A 17,079-nucleotide genomic window follows, 5' to 3' on the forward strand; every position below is an offset into this window, starting at 1 on the left:
GCTTGTCTCTCTGGTAGGAAGTGTCAGTGACTATATTTCTGATGGGAACATTAACAGTAGATGGAGAAGATTGTCCAACTTCTTGATATTTGCTGGTGTCTTATTTCATTCATTTCTGAAGTCTGGGGTTGAGTGAGTACTGGTCTAAATCTAGTTTAATGCAGTAATCTACTTTTGGTTTTGAAGGCTTCACGTTCCCTTGGATTAGGCCAGAGATCAAAGCCTCTCTGAGCTAAATACAAATTTAGCTACTAAACATATGAGCAAGGTGCATGCATGTTATTTCAATAATACACTTACCGTGTAATAATTTATTCATTTCTGAAATGTATTTTATGTCTTTACATTATTTTTTAACTATAAATATGAACTGAGATGATTTGAAAGTCCTCCATTGGTGTTTCACTGGATGTAAAAACTTTCTTATGTTTTGAATGTAATGTTCATGGTCCGGTATTGCCTCAATGGTGTCCTGGAATGCATCGCCTCTAGTGTCAGTGTCAAGTTCTGCAGTCTGTTTGAAGATGGAATTTTAATAGTTTCCTACTTAAAAACTGGATATAATTCCAGTTATATATATCCTCAAAACAACAGGCACTGCAGACTAGTAGCGATAATACTTTTGGTCTCTTTGAGATATACAACCAGTAGGGATTTTAAGAGGTTGTGTTCTTTTAGATATCTAATTCCATCCTTATATCGTGGAATATTTTTTCCTTCTTCCCTTTCTGAGGGAAACCCATTTTTTCTTTCAGTGTCATCATCTGATGAAACTTGAATGTAGTTTCCATATATGTCAGTTGCATATTTTATACGGGTCCTTTGTAGTTCCTCTGAAAATGGTGCTTGTTTGTTTTCCATCTAGCTAGCCAGATTATCTTAGTTAATGCTCTATTCTTTGTAGTTAGCTATTTAGTTGTAGTTGCACCATTCTTTATCATTTGAATCTGGCCAGCCTGAATACCTTTTATTAAACGAAGCTGTTTGACCACGGGAGAGCATCATAGAATGGTTTGGGTTGGAACGCACCTTAAAGACCACCCAGTTCCAACCCCCCCCCTCCCATGGGCAGGGACACCTCCCACTAGACCAGGTTACCCAAAGCCCCATCCAGCCTGGCCTTGAACATGTCCAGGGATGGGGCATCCACAGCTTCTCTGGGCAGCCTGTTACCAGTGCCTCACGACTCTCATAGTGAACAATTTATTCCTTCTATCCCATCTAAATCTATCATTTTTTAGTTTACAACCATTACACCTTTCCCTGTCACTACACTCCCTGAAAAAGGGTCCTTTTCCAGCACTCCTGTAGGCCACCTTTATGTACTGGAAGGTCGCTATAAGGTCTCCCTGGAGCCTTCTCTTCTCCACGCTGAACAACCCTAACTCCCTCAGCCTGTTTTCATAGGAGAGATGCTCTGGCGCTCTGATAATCTTTGTGGCAGTTTTTATAACATCAGTATTTAAAAATAAAATGTTTCTCAGAAAAAAAAAATAAAAGTGATCTCACAATCTTTGGTACTGAGGAAAAGGTTTGGATGTCTAACTCATTAAGACTCTGATGCATTTAAAAGTGATTTTATTGTGACAGGCATAACATCAATGTGCTGTTCACACAAGGTAGTAGAGTGCTTCTTCCTGCCCTCCAACTTTCTTCCTGTTGAACATGAGCATTTGTTCCCAGGAGAGGAGCCTTCTCTCTTTCTTCAGAGCGTTTTGGCTGGCCCAGAATGCAGCTATCAGAATATCATACCCAGTCTTCTCTGCTCTCTGGTTATATTCTTTAAGAGCATATAAAGCAAACGTACATGTACAGTTAACTGAAAAAAATAAAAAAATAAACAAATACATAAATAAAATATCTACCAGAAACTTGATGGATTAGAATTAAGATAACTGTGATTTCTCTCTCCTGTATTTGTATTTCTTGAGGAGTTTGTAACTCTCCTTAAACACATAGATTCTGCCTGCTGAGCTGGGAGAAATATTTGATATATACATGTACAAACAGGTTGGAGTGACAAAGGAAATTCTGTGGAACTTCCTTAACATTTTTAGTCAGCTATTCTGGTTTCAACAATACATGCCTTTGTCACCAGCAAGGCAAAGTTTTATGCTGTGTTCTCTTTGGTATTGATATGGCCTCAGATGACCGTCCTTGAGGCAGAAGTCAGAATTGTCAGGTGGTACAGAGAACAACAGTCTCCCATGAAAATGAAGTGATCTCACAGGTGCTTCAATTTCCATATTGCCTTTGTAGTCAAATCAGTGAAAAGTATTTTTGCACTAGATGAAACATAACTGTTTATGGAGCATGTGGATTGACATCTGACTTTAGCCTGTGACTGAATCATAGAATCAGTTAAGTTGGAGAAGACCTCAAAGATCATCTATTCCAACATTTAACCTAGCACTGCCAAGTCCACTATTAAACCATGTCACTGGGCACCACATCTACACATTTTTGGAATACTTCCAGGGATGGCAACTCAACCACTTCCCTGGGAAGCCTGTTCCAATGCCTCACAACCATTTCAGAGAATAATTTTTTCCTAATATTTAACCTAAACTTCCCGTGGCACAACTTAAAGCCATTTCCTCTTGTCTTATCACTTGGTGCTTGGGAGGAGAGACCAACACCCATCCCGCTATAGCCTCCTTTAAGGTAATTGTAGACAGCGATAAGGTCTCCCCTGAGCTTCCTTTTCTCTAGGCTAAACAACTTCATCTCCCTCAGCCGCTCCTCATAAGACTTGTGTTCCAGGCCCTTCACCAGCTTTGTTGACCTTCTTTGGACAACCTTGTAATTCAAATACACAGAGGAAGGGAATGACCCTGATAAACAATTTCAGAAGGCAGTGTTTTCTGCTTTGTGTAAGTTAGGTTTTTTTCTTATCCACCTTGGTATTGTACAGTACATAAGGTAAATATACGTTCTGAGCTACCAGAAACTCTCTTAAGTGCCATTTTAGGACCTTGACTTTACTGTATGATCCTATTTGTGATATGCAAATCCTGTCAGTTTAAGCTGTGAAATTCAGACTGCTAGGGCTAGCAGAGACCTCAAGAGACTTCCCAGTCATATTCCAGCTACTAGGTGTCATACCTAGAGTATCTCTGACACGTTTGTAAAAGGCCATTTTATTTTTCCAGTCTTTTACATTCTGGTATACTGTTTTCCTATACTTTCTTAGCTTTCTCTTTTCCAGACAGGTCAAACACCTTTCATCTAGCATTTCCTATTGGTCATATTTTCTAAGTCCTTGCTTTCTCTAAACTATTGTCTATTTGTCTACCCCTTTCTAGAAGTTTTTGTCCAATGTTTATATTGTTGACTGTTTTCTGTCTGCATTTATTATAAACCACAGTCTCTCCTCTCCTCTCCTCTCCTCTCCTCTCCTCTCCTCTCCTCTCCTCTCCTCTCCTCTCCTCTCCTCTCCTCTCCTCTCCTCTCCTCTCCTCTCCTCTCCTCTCCTCTCCTCTCCTCTCCTCTCCTCTCCTCTCCTCTCCTCTCCTCTCCTCTCCTCTCCTCTCCTCTCCTCTCCTCTCCTCTCCTCTCCTCCTCGCCCCTCCCCTGCCCTCCCCTCCCCTCCGCTCTTCAACCTAGCAAATCCCTGTGTTGTACTTTTCAGTTAATAAGCTGATGGTTATGTAGTTGGGAAAAAGTAAATCTGTCTTGGTACATATTCTTGTAGTTTTCCTGAAACCAGACTATGTTTCTTTTCCTTGTATTTTTCACTTTCTTGAATTCTTGTAGTTAGTCTGAACTTGAAACAGAAGTGATAAAATTCTGAAAAAAGGTATTCTTTTAAAATGTTTGTCTAACATCAAAAGCAATTCCAAATACTTCTTGCAGTATTTCAAATAATTTTTCTACCATCCTCTTAGAGCTATAAACCATTTTTTACACCTTGACCACAGGCAAACCAAAAAAATGCAGTAAAAGTTGTGTCTAAGGAGTGTCATTCTGAAGGCAGAATGTAGCTTCTTAGTCCTAACGGGTTTGGATATTATGCAGATAAACATCCTGCTTTTGGATTATGAATTAGAGTGAATTTTCTGATTTTAAGCTGGTTTTACAGCCTTGGATGCAGTTCATGGATTTCTCTGCCTTAATGTAAAATTCAAAATTAGTTGATTTCCATTCCTTAAATACTGGGACATATATATTTTTTTTTCCTTAAGTTAGAAATATCACAATATAACACATTACTAAGTTAATGACTTTCACTGCTTTCTGTTACTGTGTGCCAGCCATCTAGTATGATGAACAAGAGACAGCACAGTATGTCCTTGGGAATAATCAGATTATTCTCTTCACAGAAGCCTCATGAGTTTGCTTTGTGGTCAGCAGTATGCCCTGGAAGGGCAGAAGGATCCCTGTGATTTTAATAGTCTCTGAGAGGAGGCTGACATTGCACTGAAGTATGAGACAGATGCATTTAAAAAGCAAAACATAGTTCTTTCAACCTCTGATTTACTTATACTATTTCCAAACAATAAACAAAAAAGCCTGGTTTTGTACTGAACACTGTCATTCCAGTCTGCAGTTTTCGATTTGCATCCTAAAACTGATTTACATTTTTCAATTTTTCATGGCAAAGCTATAGTGTCAATGCCCTGGCTTTTGGTGCTAAAGAACATAGGAAAAAATGCATTGGTATGACTTGAAATAGTCTGGTTAATGGCCTCTTGCTCTGAAAGCTGAATCAAACTGAAAGGAAGGACTGGAACATTCTTTTTAAGTAAATTTATCTGACTCCATGAGGGAAAATTCTTACTTTCTTTTAGGTTGCAGTTCATTCTAAGAAAAACATCACCCGTCTTTTTTTTTTTTTTTTGGTAGTTTAGCCCATCAACAATATTAAAGTTATTGAATCTTTTAAAGGTTGCTCAGGTTGCTGATGTAGCGCCTCAGCCTAAATGAGAACCATATAGCTGAATTGCACTGAAAACCTAATGTCAGTATCAAGTGGAAATTTGCATAGATTTCAGGGCTGTTTCTGATTACTTTGTTAGCCTGTGTGTCTGGGGAACTTACAGCCTTCAGTAGGCACAGAAGAAAACTGACTGAGCATGATTTCTAGACACTTGAACAAGAAGGGAATGGTCCATAGGACTGTAATCCCCAGATATCTGCATACGGTTTTGCAACACTAAATGTCTATTTCCTGGAAATGCTGTCACTGGAGGAAATTGCCCCTGAACAGTTAAAACCTTTTAAATTTTACTTAATTGCATTTTTCCTGTATTTTTTTTCTCCACAGGTGACAGCTGCTGGAGGACTTCTGAAATTTACAGTCTCCTATGACTTCACAAAACAAGAAGAGAGAGCTCAATTGATGGTCCAATCTGATGTCATCATAGAGGTAAAGTGATTATATTTTCAGCCACCAAAAAAAAAATAAAAATAAAAAAAGGAAGAAAATTGACTGCTTCTTCAGATGTTCAATGTGAAGCCTGGCTGAGAACACAAAACTGTAGGGTGCACGTATCTTCAGCTAATTTTTAGTATCAGAAAATCATCATGGTTCAGAGAACTAAAATCTCCTGCATCTAAAGGACCATCCAACAATATTGCAATAGCTTATAAAACAATATCCTTTGTGGTTGGCTGAGTTAATCCTTTCCTATTCTTTCAGCATACCTGTTCTGTGCTGCTCAGGGTTGTATGAATTTGCATTGACTTTCTACTTTATCTGGCAAGCCCATTTCAGTTTATGAAAGATGAAAATTATTCCCGATATTTATTATTCTTTTAAAATATATTGTTTGATAAATCCTGTACCCCAGCTGGCTGCAGTAATAGAGATTTTTTTCTAACATTTTTTTTCGTATGTAAATCTCTCTCTTATGGCTCTGTCTAGGGACGTGACTTGAGAATCAGCACTCCAAAAGAGGGGATTCGCCTGCAGCCTTCTGAAGTGCACACTGAAGAAATTGTGCTGAAACCAGAATCTTTCTTTGTGCATGGCACTGATGTGCCAGTCAGCAGGAGGGAGTTCATGACTATCCTTGCAAACGTGAAGAGGATCCTCATAAGAGCCACATACAGCTATGGGATGAATGCCATCTACAGGTAAATGTGGGAAACGTGTCAATTTGTTACAGGCAGCTTCTCAAAACACTAGTTTCCTCTCTTCAGAGAACCAAGTTGATGTAATTTAAAACAGCCTTTAATTTATTATCATGAGATTAATAACATTTATTTACATGTTCAAGAAGATTTTTTTTTTTCATTTTGGATAGGGAGGAGGCGAGGAGGCAACAGGAAGAATAAGCCTAGCAAGAGAATGAAATCAGATGGACTGTTAATACATGAATGACAGACAGTTCCATAAATATGATTATTTTGTGAAAACTGTAATTCCCATATATGTGGTAAATTATGTAATGCAGTGATGACATGTTCAGTTAAGAAATTATATATTTTCCCAATTTATTGAACATACAGTGCCACATTAACAGTGAACCAGAGAATATTCCAAGTCTCTAAACTGACAAAACAGCTAGAGGGGAGTTTTCTCCTTTTTAACAAGTACCACACGCAGAAGTGGCTAATCCCAAAGTCTTTTCCTTGGTTTATGTCAGATTGCTGCTTGGACTGCTTAGAACCATGATTTCATATGAACTCTTCTGAGCCTTTTGATAAAATGAAAGATGTTATATGAGATGACGCAGTTCTATCTTAGTGGCTGCAGCATGGTTGAACCTATGAAGCTCATATTACATTTAAAATTCTCACAAGTGCACAAGCAAATTCTCCAGGTAGACTAAAAAACAGCCTCTGTCATGATACTGTGTAATTGCACTCTTATCTATACATTAATAGCTAAGTGGCATAAATAATGGTTGAATGGTTGTGGGTGGTTTTTTTGTTGGTGGTGGTGGTGGCAGTGGGTGTTTATTTATTTATTTATTTATTTATTTATTTATTTATTTATTATGTGCAACAGAATTGATTACATAGTGGCTTTCTACTCACAAGTCATGAAACCTGAAATGTTCTCTAATATAGACATCACTTGATTCAGTGGTGTGAGCCAATTTGGAATGGAGGGAGTTCATAGCACTTTAGTGATTATTTGTTGAAAGTATATGTACCATTTTTGCTACTGTGAAATTTCTTAAGCAATCCAACAATTGTTTGAATACTTAGGTAATTAAAATACATCCTAAACTGAAAGACAGTTTTTCTTAACAGCACGCAGTTTTCTGATTTGAACTTTATCAGTGTATATTTTTTTCACTGCAAAAAGAATACGTTTCTTCGAATCTCCTTCTCTTTCTGTGGTTTATTATTGTGCATTACATCTCTGTAAATAAATTTGTGAATCATGGGTATCTTGAATTTGAGCCAAACTGATTCCTAATTTGCTCATTTGGTCATTAGCCCAAACTCTTGCAATCCCTTGTATCCATATCACAGAACTTCCCCACCATGGTGTTCAAGGACAGTCGAAAAAGTTCATACTCAGCCTTTGGAATGTCATATAGGTAACCTTCCAAAAGCATGTCTTGGAAATATTCTTCATATGATGAGCTCTGGGACTTACATATAATTTATGCTTTGCAGGTTAGTGGCCACCATCTTCTAGATGTAGTGACATTACGGTTAGGAAATGTCCCTTAAAGACAATGATTTAAAAAGGGGTTGGAGAAAGTACTGAAGAAGAATTTTGAGGAGTACCTTGTTTATTAGAAGTGGTTTTACATTATTGATAATCTCTAGCAGTCCCCAATCCGATGTTTTTTTATCAGAGAAGAATGCAATGGTAACTGTATTACATTGATTACCATCAGCATAACCAGAAGATTCTGAAAACAGTTTGCTCTAAACACATTTTATTGATTGCTGTCAGGGTGTGCTCATTGCAGTTAAGTGGGACAAAAGATAGGGCATGAAATTCTAGTCACAATGAAATGAATTGGATTTTTCATCTTTGATTTCACTGGAGGAATCCAATCAGGGTGGGATTTACTGGGAGGAGTTAAATCGTAGAACAGTGCATGCTCTAAGTCACATAATATAGCAGCAACAGCACCTACTGTCATCCAGCACAATTTCGGATTTGTTTTTGTAGGCATATTACTGATCTTCAGGGTATGTCCCAGCACTGATTTTTTTATTGTCTGTTTGATTTTAACTCATGCTAAAACATACCAGGCAAAAAGATATGCTGATATCTCTAAGATCATGAAAAACAACTGTTTTCTCACTATTCTGTCCCCTTAGTACTACAGGGTTTGGGATTACTGTCCAGACTCTATGAAGAGAAAATTCTTTGCGATATTTTAGGCTTATTAATGACTACTGTTGACGGGCTTCAAAGGAAGACATTTTTGCCAAAGAAATAAGGTAGAACTAAACTTCAGTAGATAAGATGATATGAACAGTTTTTTTCCTTTTTTTTTTTTTTTTTTTAAACAGGTAGAGAGAATAAAGAAGGTCTCTGAGAGAATAAAGAAGGTCTGGCAGAGAGACAGAAATATTACAGGGTTATTAGATCCTTCAGGGATGACAATTTCCTCTTCAAATCATCAGCAGAACTATGCAATATACTAATTTGAGATTGCTTTATTTAGCAACCTGTTCATTTACATACTGAAAGTTTTCAATATGTATAATGAAGCATCCATATATTTGTAAGGATTTCCAAGGGTGTTGTTATAATCTGTACTTAGAATAAGCACTGCTGTTATAATTCTGTACCAGAATGGAGGCACTGTAAGACTAAGCAACTTTCTTGCAGTTCTGTAGGAAGAAACCTGAGAATTCAATGGAGTTTTCTCAAGTTAGCAAGAGCTTTAACTTAAAGATTATCCTTTTCATCCTTGTTTAGTTTAACACACTAAAAACATTAGCTAAATATTAGCATTTTCAAATAGTTATTAAACAATATTAGTGCAGTAGTGGTGAGTTAGACTTCAACATGTTTAGAGAAAATTTTGTGGGTCATTTTAAGCTTAGAACGTTGTTATCATTCTATGGCATAATTAGGCAGCTTCCTCAAATGGGCAGGCTTTCATTTAGATGATCAAGTAGGATAAAAAATGTGAACACAGAAATGTAGCAATCTATTTGAATGCGATTACAGTTTCTGGATTTAAATTGAGAAATCCTGCTCAAACTTGACAGATTTTCTAAACTGTTGCAATTGAGTCCATCTGTGGTAGAAGCAACAGGCCAGGAAAAGATAGATCTCTTGTATTGTTTTATTTAATGTAATATTGTTAGTTTGTGCTTCAAAGAAAGCTTAGTAGCACTGTTTCTTTAGGTTTAATATGCAAAGTGGCCAATAATGTTAAATATTGTAGATGCTCTGATGGCCATTGGGAATTATGGTAGAAGTGGTCCCGAAGACAGTGGGTTGTTTGCAGCTGTGTGTAGAATTGGTGCTAGATGCAAGCAGCAAGAGGGAAGGAAAGGCAGAGGGTTTACCTTCATATACAGAATTGGCTTCAAGACAAATGAGCAATGATTGGGTCAGTACTTCATGTGCCTTATGTAGCTAATGTGATTCAGATGCCTGGCATAGCAGACAGTAAACTATGCTGATACCGCCTGAAACGTCCCCTTCCCTTTTAATCTTGTTTGTTTTTAGAAGTCAACAGTTGCCTGCTGACAGTAACAGTCAGCTTAAATATTTGGTCTTGATGTCAAATCTCAAATTGTTCATGCATCTCCAGGATCTAGTGCCCCATTACTGCCAGCATTATGTATTTTAATGAATGCAGAATGGCATCGAGGAATCGAAATTGCAACATCAAAATGGGAGAAAAAAAAATCACTGCAGCTTTCTTCAATGAGTAACTGTTAATGCTAAAAGCTGTTGAACACATTAAAATCCCATTTAGTGAATAGCAGAACCTAATGAAAATTGGAACAATTCAGTGAATACAAATGTGGGATAATACTGGTTGGATTGTTTCTGTGTGTAAATGCTTCTCTTTGTTCCAAGATCCGTTACTTAGCTGAGAGGGACTAGTAGCTGTAGTTCAAAGGATAGGTAAAACTTGGCCTTTTACTGGCTGTTTGGTTCTTCATTTACATATTTTTCTCCTTAAATTATTAGTGTTTTTTTTTCTTTTAAAATCACCATTGATATCTAATATCCTAGAGATGTGTTAACTTACCGTAAGGAAAGCTCACCAGGACAATTGAAAAATAAGCATGCAGCAATGGAGTGAAGGAGAAATACTGAAAAGTGAGAGAGATCTTACTGAAGATCTGGATAGGAACAGGCATTATTCTCTCAAAATAGTTTCAAGAGCCTTTTATAGAGGTTCTAGTATTAACAGGTTAGATTCAAGCTTCTAATGGCATAATCTTCAATGGTAGTCCCTCCAAAGCCCAGTTGTATACCCAGTCGTGGCAAGTAGGAAGATATCCTGTCTTAACCTTTTTTGCCCCCACTACAGTAACAACAAAATATTATTCTTGGATGTTTTCTTAGCCAAGGTTATTCAAACAACTTTCAGCTTTTTTTGGCAGCCAAAAGATTAATGCCTTAGTATGGAAAAAAATAGTTTGTTTTACATTTTTCAAAGAAAATGGATTAGTTTTTAACAAAATGCATGTCATGATAGAAAGGTATTTTCTGCAGAAAGAGACTTCAGAAGAAGCTTTTCAGGAAGCTCTAGTAATCAAACATTCCATTAAGATTGGTGAGTGAAAATGTCAAATGATTGTCATAATCCCCTAATGTTCCTTCTGAATTCTTATACAAATTAAATCTTCAAAACCGATTTGTTTCCTTAGATGTTGAGTTAGTTGAGGTAAACTACATCTGGCTTGCATATTACAGTATCACAGAATGTCTGGGGTTTGAAGGGACCTCTGGAGATATCTGGTCCAATCCCCCTGCCAAGCAGGATCACCCAGAGCACGTTGCGCAAGATGGCATCCAGGCGGGTTTTCAATATCTCCAGAGAAGGAGACTCCACAACCTCTCTGGGCAACCTGTGTCAGTGCTCTGTCACCCTCACAGTAAAGAAGTGTTTCCTCATATTCAGCTGGAACCTCCTGTGCTTCAGTTTGTGCCTGTTGCCTCTTGTACTGTTGCTGGGCACCACTGGAAAGAGTCTGGCCCCATCCTTCTGACACCCTCTCTTCAAATATTTATACACATTGATGAGATCCCCTCTCAGCCTTCTCCTGTCCAGGCTGAACAGGCCCAGCTCTCTCAGCCTCTTCTCGTGTGACAGATGCTCCTGTCCCCTCATCATCTTAGTAGTTCTCCACTGGACTTGCTCCAGTAGATCCATGTCCCTCTTGCACTGGGGAGCCCAGAACTGGACACAATACTCCAGGTGTGGGCAGAGGGGGAGGATCGCCTCGCTCAACCTGCTGGCAACACTCTTCCTAATGCACCCCAGGATGCCGTTGGCCTTCTTGGCCACAAGGGCACGTTGCTGGCTCATAGCTCACTCATTGCTGACTCATATTACCTGTAAGCTTATCTTTTTTTTTTTTTTTTTGTCTCTAATAATACTTCAATTTTTGTTTAGTTTTAATAAATCTGATGTTTACTTTTTGTCTAAACAAGGGGAGAGAATTCTAGAATTTCTTTTTTAGAGCAATTTTTTGTTTTTTGTTTTAAACTTTTTGGCTTGCTTTTCCCATCTTCCTTTCCCTAAAGTTATATGATGGAAGTTCCGAGTTGTAGGACTAATTGCTACTACCATAAGTACTGGTGATATCCTTGTTAGGCTATAAAAATTTGAAGATAAATAATTTTCCTTTTTGTCCTCTGATTCTTGATGGTACATTAAGCAGAAATTTTTCCATCCATCTCTTCTCTGTCATTGGGAAAACTAATATATATGGTAGAAGGTTTTATTCCATGTACATAACACTTAGACCCTTATGGACAGAGATGAAATCTTTTTTACAGAGGCCAGCTCTCCAGCATAAAAATATCTGATAACCAAAGATAAGTAATGTAATATTTTAGAAAGCGGGAGTAGTGGTTTATAAATTTTGAACACATTGCTTGGTGTCAAGTTCTCTCTATATACAGCTGTAATGCAAGTTGGAACATGCTGCTTGCTGGACAGGAATAGCCTTCCTTCTCCTGATACAGTGCTGTGAGAAATTTTTATCTATTTTTATCAATGTATGTCTGACCATAGTCTCCCTCACATGATGGACAAAAATAGTAACAAGCCTACAGACGTAGTTCAGGAAGAAATAGATGACTATGAAAACCTCCTTATTTTTAAACAGAAAAAAAGTAAGCAAGCTAAACAATGTCCGTATACACTGTTGCATACAGGTACACATATATTTCTGCCTAATTCTCTGTGTTAACAGTTTAATTTCTGTTACATCCAGACTAGATGGTGTTAGTATTGAAGCTGCTGACCACTCTTCAGCTGGGAGAAAGGTGGCATCTGCAGTGGAGTTATGTGACTGTCCCCCAGGGTATGATGGTACCTCATGTGAGGTGAGTATCATGATGCAGACTAGATCAATTGTGTTAAACTGTGATAATTATAAGCAACCAGTATCGCTGTGTTGATATAAAGTAATAAGAGAACTGTCCATTCCTGTTACAAATTTGGTATAGCTTGTCTAGTTACCTTTATTTCTAGGTAGTAGTTCATTACATTTGATAATATTTGGAATCTGGAGTTTTACACCTCTGTGGTTATGAAAAGAATATATTTCTCTTAACAAAAGGAAGTGCGAACAGTATTCGCATTTCAGTGAATTCAGCTGAATCAATTGGACTTCAGCCAATTGATTCTCCTAAAATTAGGAGAATTGCAGTTAATGTGTTCTGTGCACAACAAAGCTGGAACAAATTACCTGAGGTAATGCAGTTGAGTTGCCTCATTTTTTTTCCCAGGACTTTGGAGTCTTTGAGGATTATGTGTGTGTTCCCATGAGGATTGTTTCCCATTAGTTTGGTCCCATTACAGATAATAACATATACACATACTCAGAAAATGCACACTTTCCCACAGATACATTAGCTGGCACACAGTATGTTCATACAAGTACACATAAGATTAACTAGCTCATATGTGAATAGCTTGGATAATCTTCAAAAGATCTGCCTTTGAGGAAATAGCTTCAAACACCAAGATGCTCTGCTTCACAAAACTACAAACGGTATGCCATTTACACAGGCACTCTAGGCATTTGCTTGTCAACTCTCTTTTTCTTTAAAATCTTCAATGCTTATATGTGATATTTAGGGCCTAGAGTGTAGTTTTATGCCAAATGCGTTTGCTTCTTGCTGGGGCTAGATAAACTAATCTAGAAAGAAGACCGGAAGCAATTAATGGATATTCCTAACACTTCCACAGTGGTACAGACAGGAAAAAAATAAGAGAATATTGCCTACTGTGGCTGAGAAATCAATTTGAAGTCTAACGATTGTCTGTTTAGTTATTTGAGATAAAAAGCTGGACACAGTCATTGTGCTTCACACTTTTTTTTGGACTTGTCCATTTTTCACCTCAGTTAAGACTTAGCTGTGATTTGCAAGAAAACAAATGAAAGGCTCTGTCTGCAGATGTTTCAGTGTCTACTTTTGCTGTAGAAGCTGTAGGGCATGGGTAGAATTCCTGACCTCGTGTTGCTGAAATTTTCTGTCTGACATTGTGTTGGACTTGATGATTTTAAGATTTAGTTTTCCAAACTAAATGATTCTATGATTTTTTGATTTCATGCTAAGCCTTCTGTCCAATTCAAAACAGTTCCTAAAATGTGATACGTGTTTAAGATCATATACCCAAATAGAAAGAACATAGTAGTTGCAACTTCAAAGTCTCTGCAGTGGTGAGTATGGACACTCTTCAGTGCCTGCCCTGACTGCTTGCTATTGCAGACCTATTGAACTAAACAAATTGTATTCCCTACCTCCCTATGTTGGGTTTCTTCCCAAGAATGAAGACCAAAAAGATGTGATAGACTTTTGCCTAAGCACACTTACTGAATTTCAGAGCGCTTTTGAACAGTTCAGAAATTCCATTTGACAAAGCTGTCCTATTTTAGGATAGCAAGACAGTTAAAATTTTTCATTTCCATGCCTTTATTCACTGAATTAATTTCTCATAAGTCTTTTGTAGCTGAGGTTCAACATATATGTGCAACAGTTATGCTTGATAGATGAAAATGTGGAAATATTTTTGTGTTCTGAGTAGATGGCTTGCTTTTTATAACAAGGACAAGCAAAAAAAAAAAGGCAAAGTTTTAGATTTGCAGGGAAACTAGCAGCTGAGAATATGCAATGATAAACTGAAGATGTGGGATTATTTAGAATACTGTATATTTTTTTTTCTTCTGAACACTGTTGTCCTTTGCCACCACTTTGGTTGTTCCAGTTTCAGTCTAGCACAGTTTTATTTTTATTGATTTTATGCAGGTTTTCATTTTCATCTTCTCTTCTTAAAATGTAATATATGTCTTTGTTTCCTGTGTTATAATATTGTGGTATCTGGCATAGTTGCTGCAGCACTAAAGACAACCATTATTTCCTTATTTTCTTGATATGAATGTTTTGGCATGATCAGTCTTCGAAAAACAACCAATACTGTTTAAAATATGCTGTCTCTTTTAATATTGTTCCATTGCACAATTTTTGAACTCATTTTCTACAAGATTCTGTTAAAATAAATTTGTTATGTTTTTGCTAGTATGTCTGAGAACTGTACACATAATTACATGAGCTTAGGTAAAGCAGATAAAATTTTAAATTTCAAATACTGGTGGAACTCATTTGTGGTATTTACTTTGTTCTACTCCTGTGAATCTTCTGACCTTTATTTGTCAAAATCTTTATGTCTAATTGCTCCTCTCTACTAGATTTATTCCCTTTCTATCAACTCTTTTACTTTCCCTATGGAAGAAATTTTGTTTAACTTGCACCACTATGATGGTCAGAACGGTTAGATGATCAGACAACTCAGAACTTTCCTGATTTTTAAATGTGACGTCATTTCTTTTCTTAAGATCTCAATCTGTAAACTTTTATTTTAGGTCTGTTTTAAGTTTTTTTGTTGACATTCCATGTCTAAGCCATTTAGAATTAGGGACTTCTGGAGTCCTTTGTGGTGCAATATTATGTTTATCTGTGCATAAGATCATTCTTTGCAGAATCACTGAAAAAGATTACGGTAGATTTATAAAGAAACAGGGAGTTGCATCTCATGTCACAGAAGAAAAAAATAGAGCATTTTCTGCTAACCTGTTTTTCTTTTCTGGATTTTATAACTCTGAATTTTAAGTTTTAGAATTTATGTTTTGTTAGGAATGTGACCAAGAATGAAAAAAAAAAGGGGGGGACGGGGGGGGGGGGGAACAAAAAGGAAAATAAAAGGAAAATATTCTTTTTAAAAGTCTTTTCAATTAATCTACAAATTACTTACACATTTTGTAGTAATTAGACAAAAATGGACATTGTCTGTATTTTTATAAATGAGAATCTCCTTGTTTCCTCTTGGAGAGAGTGGTGAAGGGGAAGGGATTTTCTTTATTAGCTGATATTTTCAGTATTCTATCACTACAAAGCTACTTTCTCTAGTATTAACTAGGTGCTTCTGAAGGTCAACACTATATCATGCACTTTTTTCCATTATGCAAAATCCTTGTATCACATGAGTAGTCTTATTGAGGAAAAATAGTTTGCAAAAACTATAACGCCATTTGTGACATATATAGTAAGGAAGACTGCTACCTGACATCGTATTAGGAAGAAATGGAATAGCTGAATTTTCACTGATAAATCACCGTTGTATGATGTCACCTTTCCTAAGAAAAAACTATCCATGGATTTGATACTGATTTGAATTTAACATTAAAAAAAATAAAAAATGAAAATAAAGCTCACCTTCTTAAAGGGAAATGATTGTACTTTATATTTAAGAAACAATTTGTAAATAAAAGGGTAGCTTTGTTTTTAGCCTGTGCTTTATTTCAGTGTAGCTTTTTATTAGACTCCAAACAGAAAAGACTAAATGGTGTTTTAATTGCTCTTTGCAGCTGAGCTGCTCAGAAAAGTTTTTTTTGTTGTTTTGGGGTTTTCTTCTCTCCTTCTCTCTCCTTCAATATTTTGCCTTCTGGCTTTTGTTTTCAGTTTGTACCTCTTGCTTTGATGCTGTCATATTTCAGTTCTTCATTCCTCTGCTTTATTTTACCATTTCAGAAGAATAATCAAGTTAAGGCTTCCTCTAATCTCACACCTACAAATAATGCTAAGGTCAGTGCAAAGCCACAGCACCAGGAAGAACAGATTTCTAGAGAAATGTTGGTGTTTCTTATTCATTTGACAAGCACGTATTTTTGTGCGCATGTATCAAATACAACTATATTTTACAAAATCCCATTCTTTTCTCCATTCAAACAAGTTGTTTAACTGTTTACCTAATGTGTTATCTCCCTTGCAGTATTGTTGGCCTCGACACAGGCGTGTGAATGGCACAATTTTTGGTGGAGTCTGTGCACCATGTACATGCTTTGGTCATGCAGAAATGTGTGATGATATCACAGGGGAATGCCTGGTAAGTGTCGCTATAAGGGAAACCTAATGAACATGATCAACATAATTTCAGTATGGAAGTGCAATTGAATTAGCCACCTCTGAGACCTGGAATAGTTGAGGAGAAAAAAACAGAGATCTTAATGTTGAACTGTTGCTGAACTTAAGGATCCCCTTATGCCAAGATATGGTTTCTTCTACAATTAAACAAAATACAGTTTTTTATTTACATATGATTTATGTTTTGAAATAGAATCAATAGTATATGGCATGTAGAAAACAACAAATGTGTCCATATTCTTCCATGCAAGAATTTTCTCCCCCTCCTGTCTTCTGCAGTGTTTCACGCTACATTTTATAGAATGTAGCAGATAACTTAGTAAATTCTTTTCTAGTATGATATGGAGATATTGTTTATGGCTTCCTTCATCTAAATTCCTAGTAACCTTGAAGAAATACTTAATAAATTGTAAAAATATATTTAAAATAATATATTATAAATTATAAAATAATATATTATAAATTATAAAATATATTAAAATATATTAAAAATAAATTATAAAAATATATTAAAATAATAAAATAAAATA

At 36.6% G+C, this 17,079-nt stretch overlaps 1 protein-coding gene across 4 annotated transcripts in view; it reads left to right on the forward strand.

Moving 5' to 3' along the window:
- The window catches only part of LAMA2 (laminin subunit alpha 2), a 379,619-nt gene that overhangs the window by 201,033 nt on the left and 161,507 nt on the right, over positions 1 to 17,079 (forward strand). For all 4 annotated transcript variants that reach the window (XM_083831898.1, XM_083831897.1, XM_083831896.1 and 1 more), the window contains exons 13-16: positions 5,267 to 5,368; positions 5,867 to 6,078; positions 12,337 to 12,448; positions 16,398 to 16,511. In XM_083831898.1, coding sequence (XP_083688024.1) covers positions 5,267 to 5,368; positions 5,867 to 6,078; positions 12,337 to 12,448; positions 16,398 to 16,511 — 540 coding nt within the window. The remainder of the gene's footprint in view (positions 1 to 5,266; positions 5,369 to 5,866; positions 6,079 to 12,336; positions 12,449 to 16,397; positions 16,512 to 17,079) is intronic.

This window comes from Anser anser (assembly GCF_964211835.1).
Source record: "Anser anser genome assembly, chromosome: 3".
NCBI classification, from domain to species: domain Eukaryota; kingdom Metazoa; phylum Chordata; class Aves; order Anseriformes; family Anatidae; genus Anser; species Anser anser.